Source organism: Diaphorina citri, unplaced genomic scaffold (genome assembly GCF_000475195.1).
Source record: "Diaphorina citri unplaced genomic scaffold, Diaci psyllid genome assembly version 1.1 scaffold404, whole genome shotgun sequence".
NCBI classification, from domain to species: domain Eukaryota; kingdom Metazoa; phylum Arthropoda; class Insecta; order Hemiptera; family Psyllidae; genus Diaphorina; species Diaphorina citri.
Genome location: NW_007377839.1, coordinates 140,887 through 165,330, shown reverse-complemented (window position 1 = coordinate 165,330; position 24,444 = coordinate 140,887). Strand labels below are relative to the sequence as shown.

Here is a 24,444-nt window from a genome sequence, read left to right as displayed (position 1 = left end):
GAAAAAGCAGAACTTTTGAGAAGTTAGCAACGAATAACGTTTTCAGCTCAGCTTCAAACTTCCTATTGGTTGATTCAAATTTGTTTATTTTTATCAGTGCCGGAGAATTTTAAAAACTTTGGGTTATTTTTTAGATGATTTCTACAACATAAATATTATGTATTTTTTTCAATGAATGATTTAATTAAAACTGGGTATGTAATTTTAAATGGTAAAAGTAGTTCAAACTTTCACATAATGCTGCGTTCTACACAAAAAGACAGTGAAATCAACATCGAAACTCGAAATAATTAATCCGACACTGAAAATATCTCCGCCATGTTCGTTTTGTTTATCAACATCCCTTTCGCTCCTTCATTTCAGAAAAATTACCTAGTTGAAAGTTGAAATTTGAAATACAAAACAAATAGTCATTAGTCAAGACTGTCAAGTACCAAAAATACCAAAATAAAAAATATTCCAGAATTAATGCTGCGTTCTACACAAAAAGACAGTGAAATCAACATCGAAACTCGAAATAATTAATCCGACACTGAAAATATCTCCGCCATGTTTGTTTTGTTTATCAACATCCCTTTCACTCCTTCATTTCAGAAAAATTACCTAGTTGAAATTTGAAATACAAAACAAATAGTCATTAGTCAAGACTGTCAAGTACCTACCAAAAATACCAAAATAAAAAATATTCCAGAACAAGAAACAAGAAGATTACCAAATAATCCAGAATCAGTATACCTATTCCAGAGAAACCATATTTACTGCTGCTTTTTGAGGTATGTAGTTTTTACTTTACCATGGTCTCAGTAGCATTTTCATTAGAAGAACCTCTCAAGAGATAATACCTATTAATGGGCCCACCTTTTCACAATAGAGTAGCCATAGCCAAGTGAGGAAGGCCTCATTGATGAAGTTAGCACTGGGGTCTAGTTTGGCTGTGAACAGCTCTGATTTAATCCTTTCAAACTTTCAGGAGAAACCCAAATCCCCAATCATGATGAGATGATGCATTTTCATTAGAAGAACCTCTCAAGAGATAATACCTATTAATGGGCCCACCTTTTCACAATAGAGTAGCCATAGCCAAGTGAGGAAGACCTCATTGATGAAGTTAGCACTGGGGTCTAGTTTGGCTGTGAACAGCTCTGATTTAATCCTTCCAAACTTTCAGGAGAAACCCAAAAATCCCCAATCATGATGAGATGATAGTCCTTATCTCCAATGGAGACCTACATCTGTAATTTGCCGATTATAGACCATGGGAACAGTGTGCAAGTGAAAACTACCTGGCATGATTCCAACGTGACTATTTCCATTTTGGATGACAATGCTGCTTGGAAAGGCACAGTAAGTGAAGAATAGAAAACACCCTGTTTATACCACCAGTTGTAGTTTATATATGTAACTGTAGTGTATGTGCCAGCTTAGTCTGGCTTGGGGACTTTAAACAGGGAAGATACCAGCCTGAAATTTCCCATACTAAAGAAATAGGTAGCAAGGTTGAGTGCAAAGGGTATCCACTCGTAAAATTTTGTAACGTGACTATTTCCATTTTGGATGACAATGCTGCTTGGAAAGGCACAGTAAGTGAAGAATAGAAAACAGTCTGTTTATACCACCAGTTGTAGTTTATATATGTAACTGTAGTGTATGTGCCAGCTTAGTCTGGCTTGGGGACTTTGAACAGGGAAGATACCAGCCTGAAATTTCTCATACTAAAGAAATAGATAGCAAGCTTGAGTGCAAAGGGAATCCACTGGTAAAATAACGTGACTATTTCCATTTTGGATGACAATGCTGCTTGGAAAGGCACAGTAAGTGAAGAATAGAAAACAGTCTGTTTATACCACCAGTATGTAACTGTAGTGTATGTGCCAGCTTAGTCTGGCTTGGGGACTTTAAACAGGGAAGATACCAGCCTGAAATTTAGGTTTGAAAGAAACAGGTAGCAAGCACATGCGTAGCAGTTGTTTCATTGCTACGAAATAAAAACGGCGGTGAAACAGTTACCTATCTTAAAAATAAAGAAAAACAGCTGCTGTGGTGTTTCATCGCTACCTACGAAAATAAAGACGGTGATACACCAAATTGAAACATAGATAGAAGATGAAGCACCCAATTGAAACATAGAGAGAAGAGCACCTCTAGGCGTCCCTTCCCTCGGAACCGGCAAAGCAAGGCATGGCTATAGTGTTAAAATTATAGAGAGAGTGAGAGAGACAGAGACTAATGCCGGGAGACTATTGAATGCACATGGAGGAGAGAGACAGAAATAGAGAGAGGTGGGGAGACTTCTTGAATAATTCAAGGTCGGGCTTGGTTAAAATATTCTGAATATAATTATTTCTGTATACTTACCTATATCTGTGTAATATGTTTATATCTGTTAGATATACCTATGTAGGTATAGATTTTTTGGTCCCTCAAATCTGGCACCGCACGAAGTTTCCATCATAGTTTTTGGGTGTTTTCTTTTATTAATGTAGGTTTTGATAGAGGGAACTGCAACTCAAGGAGGATAGGAGAAAACCAGACGTTCCTTGAACGAAGCTTAACTTTTAAACTCAGTCCCGTGCTGAAAACAAACCCGCGACTCTCCTAGGTGATTTAGTTGGTCACTTTAAAGAGTTAGATGGCAGAAAATGGCTTTTCTGTTAACATGATCTAATCCAGAGTATCAAGTATCATACTGTTTGCCGAAATGTAGATAACATCTTTGCAGACGGACTTCAAGCACAATCTCTAAAATCAGTGGAGATGACAATACTACAAACAAAGTTTTGTTATCTTCCTTGATTTTAGAGGGAGTTCAATCCCAGCCAAGGCATGGAACTGTATGCTTCTTTATTCGAAAAGTTGACCACATAACAATAAAGTTCTAAGAGGTTAGGTGGTAGAGAACACCTCTGGCATTAACTTCACCAAGTGGGTAGTAAGATACCTTCCACTCAAGATCCTATTCTCATTACAGTTGTGGTTAAGACATCCGCCTGGTAAGCGAGAGAACGCCCGTTCGAATTCCAACTAAGTTAGGTATTGAATTTTATTCTACTTAATTAGATTTGAAATTTTGATTGAAATAGAAGTAGAGCTTACAGCCGTTCCGAGAACGAACCTTATCAGATAGGGAGAAACTTCGCCCGGGCGGGAATAAAACGCGACCTAGCGCTTACAAAACTTACAAGGCAGGCAAGTTACCTTTCAAGTTACAAATATTTATTTATTACATAAATAAAATATTGATTACTCATTTACAGAGAACTCCGAGCTGCTTCAAACATTGGAAGAATTTACCGACGCCAAAATCCGTGGTGAGCAAATTCTGTTCGGAAAATTCACGGCTCTCCTCAATACCAAGAAGCAAAGGGTAGCATGTCTGGAGAAGTTGCTGTTCAAAAACCTATGCGCGGATCCGGAAGAAAGTAAAGCTGTTAGCAAACGAGAAGGCGATAACAATTGGGACTCGGATACAGACCCTGAAGTTGAGGACGGGTAATATTTGTTGAACAACTCCTTAGTTATGATACTAGACTTGTACAGGTTCAATTCCCAGTAGAGTCGCATTTGGGAGGCATTCAAGTCCTACATACTGGACTCCGCACACAGGGATTTTGTCAGAAAAGACCCCCATTTCAATGTAATGTAATGGGAGGCACTCAGCCTAATAAGTAAACTAGAGGGAAGACAGGGATTTTGTCAGAAAAGACCCCCATTTCAATGTAATGTAATGGGAGGCACTCAGCCTAATAAGTAAACTAGAGGGAAGAAAAAAACGGGGGCTTGAAGCTAAAGCGTGCAGGCAAAACCCCCTCTTAATCGCCCATCAAGTGTGATTAAATGCTACTTGAAAACAATATTTCATATGGCTACTTTATTATTTCATCAGTTCTAACGTACGTAGTTATCTACAGTGTAAAGTATCATACACAAAAAGCCCAATGTGAGTCTTAAGTGTAGGGGCTACAGCCCTAAAGGATGGGTTAAGCTTCTACGAATCTACCTACTGTAATATTTCATATGGCTACTTTATTATTTCATCAGTTCTAACGTACGTAGTTATCTACAGTGTAAAGTATCATACACAAAAAGCCCAATTTGAAGCTTAGGTGTAGGGGCTACAGCCCTAAAGGATGGGTTAAGCTTCTACGAATCTACCTACTTTCCTTTGATTATCATTTTCCTTATATGGAATAGAAGGTACCTCATTTATAGTGCTAGGATGAGACTGAAAAGTCCTTCTACCCCAAAAGTCTCTTTTCCTTTTGTGGTAAAATTTTCGATTCACTCTCTGGTGCTAGAAAATTTCTTGATCTAACACCTAATCAGAAAGCATTTATATCTCTTCTAGACCAATAAATTAGAGACATACTAAGCAACATTATTTCATATGGTCGTGTTAACCCAGCACCTGAATGGGAAGTATTGTGTCTCTTCTCGCCCATGTGATGAGAGACATACTACGAGCATGCTGCGACACAGACCACATGCGTAGCAGTTGTTTCATTGCTACGAAATAAAAACGGCGGTGAAACAGTTACCTATCTTAAAAATAAAGAAAAACAGCTGCTGTGGTGTTTCATCGCTACCTACGAAAATAAAGACGGTGATACACCAAATTGAAACATAGATAGAAGATGAAGCACCCAATTGAAACATAGAGAGAAGAGCACCTCTAGGCGTCCCTTCCCTCGGAACCGGCAAAGCAAGGCATGGCTATAGTGTTAAAATTATAGAGAGAGTGAGAGAGACAGAGACTAATGCCGGGAGACTATTGAATGCACATGGAGGAGAGAGACAGAAATAGAGAGAGGTGGGGAGACTTCTTGAATAATTCAAGGTCGGGCTTGGTTAAAATATTCTGAATATAATTATTTCTGTATACTTACCTATATCTGTGTAATATGTTTATATCTGTTAGATATACCTATGTAGGTATAGATTTTTTGGTCCCTCAAATCTGGCACCGCACGAAGTTTCCATCATGGTTTTTGGGTGTTTTCTTTTATTAGTGGAGGTTTTGATAGAGGGAACTGCAACTCCGTTTTATCGTTCTAGTTGTATCGTTCCGAAAGCGACAAGAAGGATAGGAGAAAACTAGACGTTCCTGGAAGGAAGCTTAACTTTTAAACTCAGTGCCGTGCTGAATACAAACCCACGACTCTCCAAGGTGATTTAGTTGGTCACTTTAAAGAGTTAGATGGCAGAGAATGGCTTTTCTGTTAACATGATCTAATCCCAAGTATCATACTGTTTGCCGAAATGTAGATAACATCTTTGCAGACGGACTTCAAGCACAATCTCTAAAATCAGTGGAGATGACAATACTACAAACAAAGTTTTGTTATCTTCCTTGATTTTAGAGGATGTCTCAAAAGTATATTAGGCGTAGGCGAAAATGGAGCATGATATGACCGTAGTACTTGATTGAAGAAGTTTGACCGTCAAAGCACAAACAAATCTTTTTTTTTTGTCACCGCTCAACTAGGAATTATTTTTTTCATAGAACAGTCTTCATGTTCGCCATGGAAAGATCAAAAATTTCGGCTTTCTCCTATCACATCCTCCTCTCCTGAAGGCATGTATTGTGATGTGTTCCAATCCACTCGACCCCGAAAATTATGTGGAGATCGATGTCAATTGATTTGGTGGATGTGGATTGGATAATCTAAATCCAAACCCGGCTTCACCGTGTGATGGTTTGCGAGAAAACAAAATTCTTTTATCAAAAACTCGTTTTTCTTTCCTTGGAGGACGACGCCTTTCCCTCTCTCTCTCTCCCTCTCTCCATCTTTACCGCTTGAGTGAGTGGACGCACACTTGGTTGCTGAACAGCGATGAACTACCTGTTCTTATATCCTCTCTGTTCTCTAAGATAGAAATGGGTGCCATTACAGGTGCTATGTGTACCAAGAAGCAAAGGGTAGCATGTCTGGAGAAGTTGCTGTTCAAAAACCTATGCGCGGATCCGGAAGAAAGTAAAGCTGTTAGCAAACGAGAAGGCGATAACAATTGGGACTCGGATACAGACCCTGAAGTTGAGGACGGGTAATATTTGTTGAACAACTCCTTAGCTATGATACTAAACTTGTACAGGTTCAATTCCCAGTAGAGTCGCATTCAGTCCTACATACTGGACTCCGCACACAGGGATTTTGTCAGAAAAGACCCCCATTTCAATGTAATGTAATGGGAGGCACTCAGCCTAATAAGTAAACTAGAGGGAAGAAAAAAACGGGGGCTTGAAGCTAAAGCGTGCAGGCAAAACCCCCTCTTAATCGCCCATCAAGTGTGATTAAATGCTACTTGAAAACAATATTTCATATGGCTACTTTATTATTTCATCAGTTCTAACGTACGTAGTTATCTACAGTGTAAAGTATCATACACAAAAAGCCCAATCTGAGGCTTAGATGTAGGGGCTACAGCCCTAAAGGATGGGTTAAGCTTCTACGAATCTACATACTGTGTAGAATTATGGTAGATTCTATTCTCCATACATCAATTTAAAGTCTCTCCAAATTACCACAAACCGGGCGCCCTATTGGTTAGGTGGAGATGTCAAAATTACACAAAATGTATTTCGGCACATACCTATTGGTGGAGATGCCCAAATTACACAAATTCAATGAGTAGGTATTAATAACATTAATGCAGGACTTATTGGTGGAGATGTTAAAATTACACAAATACCAATCCAGTGTCTTTGTGGCGTTCCCTTTGCTCGTTTCATTAAATGCACTTTGATTGCATTTCGTGTTGACCCAGCTCCTGAATGGGAAGTATTTTGTCTGTTCTCGCCAATTTGATGAGAGGCATACTACGAGATGGGTATGCTACGACACAGACCACACGAGTCTAATATAGCAGTTGTTTCATTGCTACGAAAACAAAAAATGGCGGTGAAAAACTCAATTTTTTAGAAAGGACCTTAAACACCAAATGACCCGAACACATTATCTACCACGACCGCTCTGTTCAACCCTAATCGTTCGTAAGTGGTCCAGTGGTAGGTGTCCCCCGTAGCAACGCAACACTGTGAAGTACTGGTCACCACAGATACCTAAGACCTAAGGTATACGTCGAGGTTTATTATAGCTATCCAAATAGCGATGTATGTATGGAATACACGGGTACATAGGTATATCATTAGCTAGAGATACTCTTGAATTCACAGCCACTCACCCGCACTCTGCCACTCTTCTCTCTCTCTCTCTCTCTCTCTCTCTCTCTCTCTCTCTCTCTCTCTCTCTCTCTCTCTCTCTCTCTCTCTCTCTCTCTCTCTCTCTCTCTCTCTCTCCATAGTCTCTGACGTGATACGTGAAGTCTCAATACGAGAATCAATGACAAGGGAGGCGGCTTGGCACTCTTGTGGCATAATGAACATGAACATTGAACATGCATACAACGCAACACTTGAATTTCTCACCACACATAGTCGACGGCAGATCGACCATGTGTGGACACACTTTTAAGACTATGCTTTTACGAGCAAAAAATTACAATTACCCAAAGTTAAAGTTTTTTAAACGATCTTTGGGGAACATGCATACAACGCAACACTTGAATTTCTCACCACACATAGTCGACGGCAGATCGACCATGTGTGGACACACTTTTAAGACTATGTTTTTACGAGCAAAAAATTACAATTATCCAAAGTTAAAGTTTTTTAAACGATCTTTGGGTAGGTATAGGTACATATTTGTTTAGTTTGTTTAAATATGTATGTAGTTTTGGCATCTCCACCAATACTTCAGGATGTGCCAAATATCCTACCATGATGTTAATATTACTCATACATAATAAGTAGGTATTTAAATTATATGTTTACTCAAATGTTAAGGTTTTGATTTTTGAAAAGATTTTAAGTTAAATATTTTTTTGTAGTTTTGGCATCTCCACCAATACAGAGGATGTGCCAAATATCCCACCATTGGCACCATGGACATGAGTATTTGAATTATATTCAATTGTTAAGTTATGTTGAGATTTTGAAAAGATGATTTTTAGTTAAATAGTTCCTTGAAGTTCTGACGTCTCCACTAATATTAGAGGATGTGTCAAATATCCCATAATGAGTTGTGTGAATTGCATACGTGTACTAAAATGTTAAGGGTTTATTTTTTGAAAAAGATTTTTGGTTAAATGTTTTTTGTAGTTTTGGCATCTCCACTAATACTAGCGGCTAGACGCTAAAGGATGTGCCAAATATCCCATCATCATACATATGCATTTTAAGCACATATTTGAATTGCATCTTCTTCAATGTTGTTCTGAGAAGATTTTAATTAAATAGTTTTTGTAGTTTAGTTCTGGCATCTCCACCAATACTAGGGGATGCGCCAAATATCCTTTAGTTTAGACGTCTTATTTTTAACAACATGGAGTCCAATTAGCTCACCAAAGGGTAGGTAGCTAGGTATCAAGTCAGTCGTTCATTCACGAGCCGTGTCAACGTGTTCTCTCTATAATCCTTTTGTTTCATTGGCACCTGAGTATTGGGTGTACTCTCTACCTAGACCGGGTACCTATATCTTCTAGATTCGGATACAGAGAGACAAAGTTTGGCAACGTGGCAAAGATTGTTGCACCACACTGTTGTCAGATGTACCGTCGAACTGGTCATGGATGCCTCGAGAAACAACTCCAGTGAGTTGGGTAGGTACCTCTCTAATTAGAATAGGACGAATAGGTACTAGGTATAAACCTGAGCATGATGATGCTTGGAAGTAATTGGACCAAGCGCATACAGGTAGCAAAACTTCAACTTTAGTTCCACATAAGTACCACTGATAGGATCATACCTACCTAGTACCTACATCTATGATGTCTATACAATCTCAGCTATTTGTACGTAGGTTGTAGGTATTGATGAAGTACTGTTTCTAATTGGAAGTAATTGGACCAAGCGCATACAGGTAGCAAAACTTCAACTTTAGTTCCACATAAGTACCACTGATAGGATCATACCTACCTACATCTATGATGTCTATACAATCTCAGCTATTTGTACGTAGGTTGTAGGTATTGATGAAGTACTGTTTCTAGACTTTTCCAGATGGATCAGTCTGTGAAATTCTCTGGAACTTTTCTCGGTCTGTGAAATTCCCTGGAACTTTTCTCAGTCGGTGAAAATCTCTGGAACTTTTCTCAGTCTGTGAAATTCCCTGGAACTTTTCTCAGTCTTATACATAACTTGAGATCTCAATTTCTTCGTTTAATAGTGAGTTAGTCATACGTCCCATTATTCTGTGAGATGCGATATTAGTGGAGATGTCAAAACTACTGAAGCTCTGAAAGTTGTTTACTTACCTAAAGCTGTTCTAAAATTAGTGGAGATACCAAAATTACAGAAGTTTGGAAAGTCACAACAGAAAGATACTTCCAATTATTCAACAGGAGATAGTGTTATCTGTTTTTTCCCCCCTTTTTGTTAAATACCTACATACGTAGTTTATTTGGCTACATGTGTCCCATTTCGGCAAATCCTGTAAAATTATAGTGGAGACGCCACTATTACAAAAGTATGAAAAGTTGAAAAGTCAAACTCAAGCAGACACCCATATCCACAAGGGGTTTTCTGGTATATTTCGCTATTTAAACTGTTCCTATTGGGACGGGGCGCTATAACACAACGTTTGACATATCCTCTAACAATAGTGGAGATGACAACATTCCATTTAGAAATACTAGGGATACTCTTTACTCTCCTGAAGAAGACCAAAGTACTTTCCTAAGAAGTACTAGGTACTAGGGATTAGGGATACTCTTTACTCTCCTGCAGAAGACCAAAGTACTTTCCTTTGATTATCATTTTCCTTATATGGAATAGAAGGTACCTCATTTATAATGCTAGGATGAGACTGAAAAGTCCTTCTACCCCAAAGTCTCTTTTCCTTTTGTGGTAAAATTTTCGATTCACTCTCTGGTGCTAGGTAATTTCTTGATCTAACACCTAATTAGAAAGCATTTATCTCTCTTCTAGACCAATAAATTAGAGACATACTAAGCAACATTATTTTATATGGTCGTGTTGACCCAGCACCTAAATGGGAAGTATTGTGTCTCTTCTCACCCATCTGATGAGAGACATACCACGAGCATGCTACGACACAGACCACATGCGTAGCAGTTGTTTCATTGCTACGAAATAAAAACGGCGGTGAAACAGTTACCTATCTTAAAAATAAAGAAAAACAGCTGCTGAGGTGTTTCATCGCTAACTACGAAAATAAAGACGGTGAAACACCAAATTGAAACATAGATAGAAGATGAAACACCCAATTGAAACATAGAGAGAAGAGCACCTCTAGCTCTCCCTCTCTCTTCCCTCGGAACCGGCAAAGCAAGGCATGGCTATAGTGTTGAAATTATAGAGAGAGTGAGAGAGACAGAGACTAATGCCGGGAGACTACTAACAGATTGAATGTGTAGATCTTCATAACATTAATGAGGGACATATTGGTGGGGATGTCAAAATTACACAGATTGAATGTGTAGATCTTCATAACATTAATGAGGGACATATTGGTGGGGATGTCAAAATTACACAGATTGAATGTGTAGATCTTCATAACATTAATGAGGGACATATTGGTGGGGATGTCAAAATTACACAGATTGAATGTGTAGATCTTCATAACATTAATGAGGGACATATTGGTGGGGATGTCAAAATTACACAGATTGAATGTGTAGATCTTCATAACATTAATGAGGGACATATTGGTGGGGATGTCAAAATTACACAGATTGAATGTGTAGATCTTCATAACATTAATGAGGGACATATTGGTGGGGATGTCAAAATTACACAGATTGAATGTGTAGATCTTCATAACATTAATGAGGGACATATTGGTGGGGATGTCAAAATTACACAGATTGAATGTGTAGATCTTCATAACATTAATGAGGGACATATTGGTGGGGATGTCAAAATTACACAGATTGAATGTGTAGATCTTCATAACATTAATGAGGGACATATTGGTGGGGATGTCAAAATTACACAGATTGAATGTGTAGATCTTCATAACATTAATGAGGGACATATTGGTGGGGATGTCAAAATTACACAGATTGAATGTGTAGATCTTCATAACATTAATGAGGGACATATTGGTGGGGATGTCAAAATTACACAGATTGAATGTGTAGATCTTCATAACATTAATGAGGGACATATTGGTGGGGATGTCAAAATTACACAGATTGAATGTGTAGATCTTCATAACATTAATGAGGGACATATTGGTGGGGATGTCAAAATTACACAGATTGAATGTGTAGATCTTCATAACATTAATGAGGGACATATTGGTGGGGATGTCAAAATTACACAGATTGAATGTGTAGATCTTCATAACATTAATGAGGGACATATTGGTGGGGATGTCAAAATTACACAGATTGAATGTGTAGATCTTCATAACATTAATGAGGGACATATTGGTGGGGATGTCAAAATTACACAGATTGAATGTGTAGATCTTCATAACATTAATGAGGGACATATTGGTGGGGATGTCAAAATTACACAGATTGAATGTGTAGATCTTCATAACATTAATGAGGGACATATTGGTGGGGATGTCAAAATTACACAGATTGAATGTGTAGATCTTCATAACATTAATGAGGGACATATTGGTGGGGATGTCAAAATTACACAGATTGAATGTGTAGATCTTCATAACATTAATGAGGGACATATTGGTGGGGATGTCAAAATTACACAGATTGAATGTGTAGATCTTCATAACATTAATGAGGGACATATTGGTGGGGATGTCAAAATTACACAGATTGAATGTGTAGATCTTCATAACATTAATGAGGGACATATTGGTGGGGATGTCAAAATTACACAGATTGAATGTGTAGATCTTCATAACATTAATGAGGGACATATTGGTGGAGATGTCAAAATTACACAGATTGAATGTGTAGAGATCTTCATAACACTAATTCTGCACATAATATTGGTGGAGATGTCAAAATTACACAAAATGTATTTCGGCACATACCTATTGGTGGAGATGTCAAAATTACACAAAATGTATTTCGGCACATACCTATTGGTAGAGATGTCAAAATTACACAAAATGTATTTCGGCACATACCTATTGGTGGAGATGCCCAAATTACACAAATTCAATGAGTAGGTATTCATAACATTAATGCAGGACTTATTGATATTGGTGGAGATGTCAAAATTACACAAAATGTATTTCGGCACATACCTATTGGTGGAGATGCCCAAATTACACAAATTCAATGAGTTTGTTATCTTCCCTGATTTTAGAGGATGTCTCAAAAATATATTACAATAACATTAATGCAGGACTTATTAGTGGAGATGTCAAAATTACACAAATACCAATCCAGTGTCTTTGTGGCGTTCCCTTTGCTCGTTCCATTAAATGCACTTTGATTGCATTTCGTGTTGACCCAGCTCCTAAATGGGAAGTATTTTGTCTGTTCTCGCCAATTTGATGAGAGGCATACTACGAGATGGGGATGCTACGACACAGACCACACGCGTCTAATATAGCAGTTGTTTCATTGCTACGAAAACAAAAAATGGCGGTGAAAAACTCAATTTTTTAAAAAGGACCTTAAACACCAAATGACCCGAACACATTATCTACCACGACCGCTCTGTTCAACCCTAATCGTCCGTAAGTGGTCCAGTGGTAGGTGTCCCCCGTAGCAACGCAACACTGTGAAGTACTGGTCACCACAGATACCTAAGGTATACGTCGATGTTTATTATAGCTATCCAAATAGCGATGTATGTATGGAATACACGGGTACATAGGTATGTATATCATTGGCTAGAGATACTCTTGAATTCACAGCCACTCACCCGCACTCTGCCACTCTTCTCTCTCTCTCTCTCTCTCTCTCTCTCTCTCTCTCTCTCTCTCTCTCTCCATAGTCTCTGACGTGATACGTGAAGTCTCAATACGAGAATCAATGACAAGGGAGGCGGCTTGGCACTCTTGTGGCAGAATGAACATGCATACAACGCAACACTTGAATTTCTCACCACACATAGTCGACGGCAGATCGACCATGTGTGGACACACTTTTAAGACTATGTTTTTACGAGCAAAAAATTACAATTATCCAAAGTTAAAGTTTTTTAAACGATCTTTGGGTAGGTATAGGTACATATTTGTTTAGTTTGTTTAAATATGTATGTAGTTTTGGCATCTCCACCAATACTTCAGGATGTGCCAAATATCCTACCATGATGTTAATATTACTCATACATAATAAGTAGGTATTTAAATTATATGTTTACTCAAATGTTAAGGTTTTGATTTTTGAAAAGATTTTAAGTTAAATATTTTTTTGTAGTTTTGGCATCTCCACCAATACAGAGGATGTGCCAAATATCCCACCATTGGCACCATGGACATGAGTATTTGAATTATATTCAATTGTTAAGTTATGTTGAGATTTTGAAAAGATGATTTTTAGTTAAATAGTTCCTTGAAGTTCTGGCGTCTCCACTAATATTAGAGGATGTGTCAAATATCCCATAATGAGTTGTGTGAATTGCATACGTGTACTAAAATGTTAAGGGTTTATTTTTTGAAAAAGATTTTTGGTTAAATGTTTTTTGTAGTTTTGGCATCTCCACTAATACTAGCGGCTAGACGCTAAAGGATGTGCCAAATATCCCATCATCATATTATGCATTTTAAGCACATATTTGAATTGCATCTTCTTCAATGTTGTTCTGAGAAGATTTTAATTAAATAGTTTTTGTAGTTTAGTTCTGGCATCTCCACCAATACTAGGGGATGCGCCAAATATCCTTTAGTTTAGACGTCTTATTTTTAACAACATGGAGTCCAATTAGCTCACCAAAGGGTAGGTAGCTAGGTATCAAGTCAGTCGTTCATTCACGAGCCGTGTCAACGTGTTCTCTCTATAATCCTTTTGTTTCATTGGCACCTGAGTAGGTATTGGGTGTACTCTCTACCTAGACCGGGTACCTATATCTTCTAGATTCGGATACAGAGAGACAAAGTTTGGCAACGTGGCAAAGATTGTTGCACCACACTGTTGTCAGATGTACCGTCGAACTGGTCATGGATGCCTCGAGAAACAACTCCAGTGAGTTGGGTAGGTACCTCTCTAATTAGAATAGGACGAATAGGTACTAGGTATAAACCTGAGCATGATGATGCTTGGAAGTAATTGGACCAAGCGCATACAGGTAGCAAAACTTCAACTTTAGTTCCACATAAGTACCACTGATAGGATCATACCTACCTACATCTATGATGTCTATACAATCTCAGCTATTTGTACGTAGGTTGTAGGTATTGATGAAGTACTGTTTCTAAACTTTTCCAGATGGATCAGTCTGTGAAATTCTCTGGAACTTTTCTCGGTCTGTGAAATTCCCTGGAACTTTTCTCAGTCGGTGAAAATCTCTGGAACTTTTCTCAGTCTGTGAAATTCCCTGGAACTTTTTTCAGTCTGTGAAATTCCCTAGAACTTTTCTTAGGCTGTGAAATTCCCTGGAACTTTTCTTAAGTCTGTGAAATTCCCTGGAACTTTTCTCAGTCTGTGAAATTCCTTGAATCTTTTCTAAGTCTGTGAAATTCCCTGTAATTTTTTCAATCTGTGAAATTCTTTGGATTTTTCTCAGCCTGTGAAATTCTTAAGTCTGTGAAATTCCCTGGAACTTTTCTCAGTCTGTGAAATTCCTTGAATCTTTTCTAAGTCTGTGAAATTCCCTGTAATTTTTTTCAATCTGTGAAATTCTTTGGATTTTTCTCAGCCTGTGAAATTTTCTGGAACTTTTCCCAGCCTGCTAACCGGTAACTCCACCGATTTTCCAAGTAGAATCCTTATTGCGTCTGCGTCTCCATTGAAGGGACTCAAAAACTCAAATTTTACTCTGGAAGAGTTACGTCATAATTATATTACCCATTTCCCTCTTTTAATGCTCTATCTCCCTTCGCCCCCCCCATTCCCGCCCCTTTCCCTCCCTCCCTCTCCCTATGTAGTAACAAAGTGCCCTTTTTTGGCCCCATATCCCATATGAAACTATAGGTAGTTAACAACTACTTAAGTATTAATAAAATTTTGATACATTATGTAAATAGAGGGGTCAAGTAGGTACTTACCTACCTATTAATTTTAATAGTAAAACAGACTTTTTTTCAGTCACAAAGCTACTTGTGTGTAGGTACTTATCTTTGTTGAATGTGGAGTAAATAGTAGGTAATCTACTTATTGATGATCTGCTAAAAAAGTCTCTAATGGGTAGGCTACCTATTTGTTACATACTAACCTTAATTACTTTGGAGCTTTGCTGAGAAAGTTTGGTGCTTATGTGACCTGTATCTGATTCATATGCAGACTGTAGGTACAATGGTACATGTAGGTATGTGGATTTGAAGGGAGAGAGAAGAGAGAGAGAGAAGGAGAGAGAGAAAGAGAGGAGAGAGAGAGAAGGAGAGAGAGAGAAGGAGAGAGAGAGAAGGAGAGAGAGAGAAGGAGAGAGAGAGAAGGAGAGAGAGAAGGAGAGAGAGAGAAGGAGAGAGAGAGAAGGAGAGAGAGAAGGAGAGAGAGAAGGAGAGAGAGGAGAGAGAGAGAGAGAGAGAGAGAGAGAGAGAGAGAGAGAGAGAGAGTGAGTGAGTGAGAGTGAAGAAAGGGAAATTGTAAGAAAAGGGAAGAGGGATTGAGGGAGAAATGGAAAGAAAAAGAAAGAAGGATTGAGGGAGAAATGGAAAGAAAAAGAAAGAAGGATTGAGAGAGAAATGGAAAGAAAAAGAAAGAAGGATTGAGGGAGAAATGGAAAGAAAAAGAAAGAGGGATTGAGAGAGAGGAGGAGGAAGAGGAATGTACAAGTAACAATAATAAGTGAGAATCAACCAAGGAAGTAGGTATAAACTACATACCTTCTTACCCACCTGCTCTAGAATTAGAATAGTTAGTACTTGTCTTATAGAGCATACCTAGTGAGTAAGGAAAGATTTTCCAGTTAGCTACATCATGCTTCACTGTATTGTGTTGTGTTTCAGGTTGTAGCCGCCGCGTAGCGCCACCTATCACGCTGCCAGCCACACTGGAGGACCCTGCGGTCTCGTGGAAGGGGCCACCCCCTGACTCTCAAAACTTTGGCCCAAACCCGGGCCAGAATTTTTCGGGTCCTCCTTCCGGCTACCAGGGTCCCTCCCCGTTCCAAGGTCCGCCCACGGGGGCGAGTAGTCCCGCGGGTAACTCGAAGAGAACAGTGAGCAGTGAGGGTGTTTTTTTTTTAGTTTGGCACTTCTGAGAATTGGCTACAAGAGCAAAATGAAATATTGGAGGGATAACAAGATGAAAATACACAAGTTAAGAAATAAATAAAAAACAAAGTAAGCAGGAGGAAAATTCAGAGGGGAAAAAAACAGATGTTAGGACATTGAGAAAAAGAAAGAAAAAAAATATAAACCGGGTACTTAGGGAAAGACAAGAAAAATTGCCAAAAACCTTTGCACGTTTCTCTCGAAGAACAAACTTTTCATGTTTGTGTGCCAATTATGAGAAAATTATCGACATTTTAGTCATGTGCACTTTGTGTTTTGTCAAAGGACTATGTGGTTAGAAAGCATTTCCATCGACAAGTCAAGCAGTATTTCGTGGTCAGAAACATCCATGTGACCTTTGACAATTATTCAGTGGAAGAGTTGTAAAGAACATGTTCTATATCACAATATTTTGTGTTTAAAATAAAGATAATGGAAGGCAATTCATTTATTATATAAAGTTCAAAACCCGAATACCGCGAACAAAAAGGTGAACTCCTTTACTTTAGGAACTTTTTGCGGTTGCCTTAGTGCCAACAGATTTCGAAGTCTGAACTCAGCAGCACAATTTTCATTTCAGGAAATTCAATGTTCTGTAATTACTACAAAATACTACAAATTAAACAACTGCCGTGAAATGCCTGAAGCGTAAACTGAATAAGTCATGGAATAAATTTGTTCCTATTGCCGCTAACACTTTTCCTCCCCCTCTTACTTCTCATTCTCCTTCATTCCCGTTCTCCTTTCTCGCGCTCTCATGCCCCCTCCTATCAGTCTGCTGTCAATCAATAGTTCGTGCCATAGTACTTTTCTCCGGTATGCTGGTGGTGGTGTTTTCTTTTGGAAAAAAATATGTATGAAAAAGAATGGGAAGGAACTTTGCGGGGGACAGGGGAAAGCACACGTTTTCAGATAGGTACCTAATGACTTAAAATATAGTTACGATTTACCTATTAATTTTAAAGTTCTTTCTTTCAAGTTGACACAGATAAATTCCGCGATATTTTAAATGCCCAATTTCGATGATAACAAAAAGACAATAGAGATACCCATCCGCGGAAACAGTTTTCTCCAGAAGAAAAATAATTTTCCGATGTTTTACGAATTTTTTCCTTTTCTTCTTTTGTTTATTTTATTATTTTTTAAACTCCTCGCTAAAAAAAGTCACATAGTGCTTTTTTGTATTCCGTGTTAACATTAAACGTATAAAGAAAAATAATTTTCCGATGTTTTACGAATTTTTTCCTTTTCTTCTTTTGTTTATTTTATTATTTTTTAAACTCCTCGCTAAAAAAAAGTCACATAGTGCTTTTTTGTATTCCGTGTTAACATTAAACGTATAAAAAATAGACTATAGAAGTGAGTGGGGTTTATTTTTAGTATTGATTTTCCTGTGTTGAGTTCTTTATTTTTATTTTTTAGGGTGACAGTGTCACTTCTTTTTCATATTTAAATACAAACACTAAAACTGCTATAATATACTCTTCTTTTTATATTACATACCATGTATTGTTTAGTGTTTACTAAACTGTACTCAATTCATTGATGTGTGATACAATGTACAGTGATCAGTGAATAAAAGTTTAGTGAATGTGCTATTTTTCAGACGCGAATAAAATATGAAATGTATTATTTTTAAACCCATATTTATTTTTATTTTTTATTAACAAATAAAAGTACTCGAAAAATATTTTTTGAGTGCTAGTGTTATCTGTCGGCATATTTTCACGTATTATTTTTACAAAAATAAAATGCATTTGTAGGTACCTATCTCTAAACTCTCTATACTCTCATTTTTGATGAAGTGTACTTATAAATTATTTTAGAGTAAAAATGGCTACAAATTTTATTATTTTAAACTTTTCTTTAATAGCCCAATTTTTGAGTGCTAGTGTTATCTGTCGGCATATTTTCACGTATTATTTTTACAAAAATAAAATGCATTTGTAGGTACCTATCTCTAAACTCTACTCTCATTTTTGATGAAGTGTATATACTTATAAATTATTTTAGAGTAAAAATGGCTACAAATTTTATTATTTTAAACTTTTCTTTAATAGCCCAATTCGTGAGATAACAATATTTCATCGTTTTTTGTGTAAAATTGTCTAGTTTTGGGATAATATTCAAGTCCAATAATTTTGGTCCTTGTTGAAGTTGATTTCTCTTATCCAGATTAGATTATGTCGCCGGCTTCCGTGTGATCAATAACTTTCCATGTTAATTTTCCACATCGAGTGTTTTATTAATGAAATATTATGTTTTTCATTCGTGTTCTGATTCGGTGGTTGTATATTAAATAATCCTTTAAAATAAAGTTAATCAAAAGTGTTTTTCCCTTTATAAAATTTGGAAAAAATTAGTGTTGCGTACGTAGTACGGGTGGTAGCCGCAAGGAGCGCTCCTCTTCTCTAATGCTTGGTAAGTTGAAAAAAATCTAGTCAGAAATTGCTTGATCTATTTGTGTTGATTATTTCCTCTATTTGTAAGACTAAAATCGACTTGAAAATTATTGGATGTCTGTTTTAAGGTAGAATAAGCCATAAATTAAGTGAATTACAAAAGCTTTGTTTCAATATTCACAAAGTACTAATAATAAAAAAGGAAAATTCAACACTTGCGCGTTGGTTAGAGATAAATTTTGACTCAAGTAGACACGGCAACTCGTGCTGTGCTTCCTGCGTCGAGAGGTTTGCTTTTTATTTACATCTCTGGGAAAAAAAAACAAGAGCGGTAATAAAAGATTTTTTAGAGAAAATTTTTAAATTTGCCCGTACGTCAAATTATCAAATTAATGTCAGTGTTTTCCTCACGGAGAAATAAATCGTGTGTTATTTTAATCAAGTGCTAAATTATTTTATCTAAATGTGTTTTGTGTAGTCGAAATGGTCTTATGGAGTGGATTCCCTGTGTACTTGAATAAAACTAACTTGGTTTTTCGTGTGATTTGTGTAAACACCCATGATGAAGTTGGAAATTCGGACTTTTTTCTGTTTCTAAAAGAACTAGATAGGCCACAATGAGGCAGGGTCGTGGCGGACAGCGCAAACAAAAATGTAAATATAGACTTTTTTCTGTTTCTAAAAGAACTAGATAGGCCACAATGAGGCAGGGTCGTGGCGGACAGCGCAAACAAAAATGTAAATATACTGAGAATCAATTTTGTTAAATCACCTAATCGGATCAATTGAAAATCCCAGGTCTCCTGTAGTGTGTACAGCTCCTAGATATGTCTGTGATAGTGACACCTGCATAACACTTAGCATTACCCAGGCAGCGTCGAGAGATGATGTAGTTTTCAGTGTGTAGTTGCTATAGGTACCTCCGTGTGTGTATAAATATTTAAGTTGGCTAACCCCGGACTAGTATGATGTAGTTTTCAGTGTGTAGTTGCTATAGGTACCTCCGTGTGTGTATAAATATTTAAGTTGGCTAACCCCGGACTAGTTTTTTTTTCTTCTCTCCTCTTACTGGCCCGTTCTTTGGTATGGATCAGTCTGAGATATTTTGTGATCAGTACTGATTATGCTATTACATTTCGTGATAACAGTAGCAGTCAGTATTGATTCAAATCTGAGAAGTGAGAGTCTCAAGTACCCACGTGTTGTGTACTAATTGAAAATGATACATAACGTTGAAATGTTAGAGAAATTAACACTCCTCACTCACAGTAAAGTTCGCCCTTTTGCTCTTCCTTTTTCCATTTACCTGTCTAGACTTAAAGGCACCTCTGCCGAATGCGGCTAAGGAAATAATATATATCTCTTTGCCGCGAACCAGAATCGGTACTGAATTACTGATAATGCAAACAATCCGACCTAGACAGTCGTAACTCGAACTTCTCAGGCCCTGCCACCGGGTCCACAACACCGCAGTATACCGCCTCCCCTGCCCCGTCTGGGTCATCGACCCCTGGACCCGGCCCTAACCCACCCCAGGGCTTTCCTCCTCCTTCCAATTCCGCGGGACCGCCATTCGTAACTCGAACTTCTCAGGCCCTGCCACCGGGTCCACAACACCGCAGTATACCGCCTCCCCTGCCCCGTCTGGGTCATCGACCCCTGGGCCCGGCCCTAACCCACCCCAGGGCTTTCCTCCTCCTTCCAATTCCGCGGGACCGCCATTTAATGGACCTGGCCCGTTTGGTTCCCCCTCAGGCGGTCAATTCGTTGGCCGGCCGAACTCCTCAGGGCCTCCATTTGTTGGTCCGCCCAACAGTGGGAACCCTCACTTCAACTCACCGGGACAACCTTTCCCCAGTCATCAGTTTGGGTTGCCTCCTGGGTCCCCGTTCCATGGAGGGATGGGTCCAGGGCATGGGATGATGGGACCTGGACCTGACCGGATAGACCAAGGGTAAGTCACCATCTCTATCTCTGTCCTATTCTTTTATTTCCTACTTAGTTGCCTTTGCTTTTCATTCGGGATAATTATTCGAGCCTTCCTTCATCTCCTTGGAAAGCTTAGGCAAAATGTCTATAACCTGTAGGTAATTCAACTACTGTTTAACTGATTCAGTAGGTGAATAGGGCATCGTATCCAGGCTGGACACTAAATTCCAATAATCATCAAGATAGTCATTGGTGGAAACTCATATGACACTCTTCACTCTTGACAAATCAATGAATATTCGCGGGTGAATTTCACATCATTTATTTTATCGAACTTCAGTAACCAGATCATAAATAACTAGTCTTGTTCCTCATTCTCGAGAATCAATTCATCTCCTTGGAAAGCTTAGGCAAAATGTCTATAACCTGTAGGTAATTCAACTACTGTTTAACTGATTCAGTAGGTGAATAGGGCATTGTATCCAGGCTGGACACTAAATTCCAATAATCATCAAGATGACACCCTTCACTCTTGACAAATCAATGAATATTCGCGGGTGAATTTCACATCATTTTATCGAACTTCAGTAACCAGATCATAAATAACTAGTCTTGTTCCTCATTCTCGAGAATCAAATTTGTTAAATCACCTAATCGGATCAATTGAAAATCCCAGGTCTCCTGTAGTGTGTACAGCTCCTAGATATGTCTGTGATAGTGACACCTGCATAACACTTAGCATTACCCAGGCAGCGTCGAGAGATGATGTAGTTTTCAGTGTGTAGTTGCTATAGGTACCTCCGTGTGTGTATAAATATTTAAGTTGGCTAACCCCGGACTAGTTTTTTTTTCTTCTCTCCTCTTACTGGCCCATTCTTTGGTATGGATCAGTCTGAGATATTTTGTGATCAGTACTGATTATGCTATTACATTTCGTGATAAGTATTGATTCAAATCTGAGAAGTGAGAATCTCAAGTACCCACGTGTTGTGTACTAATTGAAAATGATACATAACGTTGAAATGTTAGAGAAATTAACACTCCTCACTCACAGTAAAGTTCGCCCTTTTGCTCTTCCTTTTTCCATTTACCTGTCTAGACTTAAAGGCACCTCTGCCGAATGCGGCTAAGGAAATAATATATATCTCTTTGCCGCGAACCAGAATCGGTACTGAATTACTGATAATGCAAACAATCCGACCTAGACAGTCGACAGTCACCCATCCAGTTTCGTGCCACGGTCGACTATTGTGCGTCTACAGAAGCAATTTGTTTATCACAAAACTAGGGTACTTCTACTGACTTACTGACTCTAAAATTCCAAGATTTGGCCCAAACAACACAGATTGCAAGCTAAAACTTCATAAGTAAAAAAAAAAAAAAAAAAAAAAAACGCCTTGAAGAATGGTGGTAGTGTGTTGGGAAAGTGCTGCGATCGTCAGTGGTACTCTCTTGGTTATGTGTTATGCTCAGTATAAACCGGTTTTCTCCTCCTCCTCCTTCTTCTGCTTCCTTCTTCAAAATGATGACTGTTGGTATTTTTTTCCCTCTAACCCATGAGAGGTCGGGGAACCACCTAGAAAACGAGGAATCTTGGTAGCCGTCTGGGTTACGAGGGAGGGGCGCAATGAAAGGGTGAACACTGATGGCTTTTCCGCTTGCGTAGCGTGGGCGAAAAAGAAAAAAAAAGGCAAAAATTCGGAAAAAAAAGGAGTTGAAAAAAGAAAGGAAAAAAAATAAAAAAAAAAAAAAAAAAAATCATCGAAGAACCAAGTTGTTCAATGGTTTTAAATGAACCGCGTAGATTCTATCGAGTCCGACTCTCAAACATGTATTCAAGTGTGTAGGTACGGTTTTCGCGGGATATCCATTCTCTCAGGTTGGAAGAGACAAATTTGCATATCAGCTCGGGCATTATTTCGTATTGATTATAAAGAGGCAACTCATTTGAGCACTTGATTTGGAATTTATGATGCGAAGATGAAACATATTCGGTGGAAAACCCGGTTGAATGAAATTTTGAATCCAATGCCAACAAACTTGGTGTACGTTTTCATGACTGGATGACACAAGGACAGTAGCCAGTCCAGCACAAACTGGCCTGCGGAAGCCGATTTGGACAAGTGAATAGTAGCGTGTGAACGCTGGCTTGAAGATTGCACAAACCAAACAAAGTTCGTGCAAATGGTTTGAGCGAATAAACCCACCTTAGAATCAGTAGTAATTTTGGACCCTTTGCCAAAACCATTGTTCATAGCCAATCTACTAGGACAATCGGTATTCCTGGAATTTAATTTAGAACTCGAGTTCTGAATCAGATGACTGTCCCCGTTCCCTCCCACGTACTCCCTCTGCTTAGATAGTGCCTGGTCTTCACGTAGATGAGAGATAAGCGAAATATAGAACAAAACTTTCGGTGGAAGAAGAGAGAGAAGGAAAGGGGATGCACTATGGTGACTTCAGCCAGTTCAGCCTAGTCAATTATACCTACCCCATTTTTTGACAAAGCAAATATACCCACTTTCCCTATTTTTTTGACAGAATTTCAAGTACTGAGTCGAAAAAACTTACACCCCGCCAGAAAATTGAACCCGGGACCTCCAGTATCTATAAGAATAGTGTCGGTTTGGTTGGAAAGTGACTACACTTCACTTTTATCACAAAGGTATTTAACTGATGTAGGCAAAAAGGTACAAGACAGATTGTTTGTTTGTTATTCTGGCAAACAAACACACGTGATTTACTTCATATCTCAAGGGAGAGAGAGAGAGAGGGAGGCGGAGCGAGACAGAGCCAGTATCTATAAGAATAGTGTCGGTTTGGTTGGAAAGTGACTACACTTCACTTTTATCACAAAGGTATTTAACTGATGTAGGCAAAAGGTACAAGACAGATTGTTTGTTTGTTATTCTGGCAAACAAACACACGTGATTTACTTCACATCTCAAGGGAGAGAGAGAGAGAGAGAGAGGGAGGCGGAGCGAGACAGAAGTTAGATTTGATAAGATCACAATTTTGCACCTAATTTAATTATTGGGGAAACTATTGGCAGAACAGGTGTCAGCAGTCAGCTCCGGTGAAAACCATAATGAAAAGTTTATTATCTATTTATTAATTGCATAATCTAATAATAAATTTGTAACAGGTGTCAGCAGTCAGCTCCGGTGAAAACCATAATGAAAAGTTTATTATCTATTTATTAATTGCATAATCTAATAATAAATTTGTAACTCTAAGAAAATCATGAAGGACGGAGACTCGAAAATGTGCAGCGGAAAGTTTGAATAGTTAATCGTGTGTCAAAAAAGTCTCGCCAACAGTAAAACAGACAACCACATTTTTCACACATAACACACACTCAACTTTTCCGAGTAAATTCGACCCTGATGTGTTGATAAAACTTGATGAGAGAAGAGAAAGAGCGAGAGGAGAAAAAGAGAGAGAAGTATATGGTATTCCTCTCTTTTTCTTTCTTTTTTATTCTAAAAAAAAGCTCTCCCCTCCTTCTTCTCCTCTCCCTCCCCTCAATAATTATACTCGGTTGCCATGGTAACGGAAAACTCGGCGCGAGTCACTGTCGCTGACGATCGGTAAAAGTTCACTCCCCCTCCCCTTTATCCCCGCTTTATATCCCCCTCTCCCGCTTTTCCAACGCTATATCCTCCGCTCTTCCCGCTGTATCCTTCATGTTATATCCCTCTGTCTCTGTACTTCATCCCCCGTGTTCCCGCTTCTTCCCACTTCCCCATGTTTTTCCCCTGGCTTTCCCTATCCTGTTCCCGCTATACACGGTG

General features: G+C 38.4%; 2 protein-coding genes and 1 long non-coding RNA gene across 3 annotated transcripts in view; 2 read left to right on the top strand and 1 right to left on the bottom strand.

Annotated features, from left to right (window-relative positions):
• Positions 1 to 611: 611 nt before the first annotated feature.
• Positions 612 to 1,287, top strand: LOC113467100. The gene is made up of 2 exons (XR_003391293.1): positions 612 to 773; positions 1,169 to 1,287. It is a non-coding gene; the product is annotated as an uncharacterized LOC113467100 (long non-coding RNA).
• Positions 1,288 to 10,394: 9,107 nt separating this feature from the next.
• On the bottom strand, positions 10,395 to 13,235 carry LOC113467097. The gene is made up of 2 exons (XM_026823087.1): positions 12,243 to 13,235; positions 10,395 to 12,026 (listed from the first exon to the last, which is right to left on the bottom strand). The coding sequence occupies exon 2, from the start codon at positions 11,907 to 11,909 to the stop codon at positions 10,395 to 10,397; it is 1,515 nt and encodes a 504-aa protein (XP_026678888.1). The 5' UTR covers positions 11,910 to 12,026; positions 12,243 to 13,235.
• Positions 13,236 to 19,377: 6,142 nt separating this feature from the next.
• LOC103508502 (LIM domain-binding protein 2) overlaps positions 19,378 to 24,444 on the top strand; it is a 59,764-nt gene continuing 54,697 nt past the window's right edge. The window contains exon 1 of the mRNA XM_026823095.1: positions 19,378 to 19,459. Within this exon, the coding sequence (XP_026678896.1) occupies positions 19,423 to 19,459 (37 nt within the window). The 5' untranslated portion in view covers positions 19,378 to 19,422. The remainder of the gene's footprint in view (positions 19,460 to 24,444) is intronic.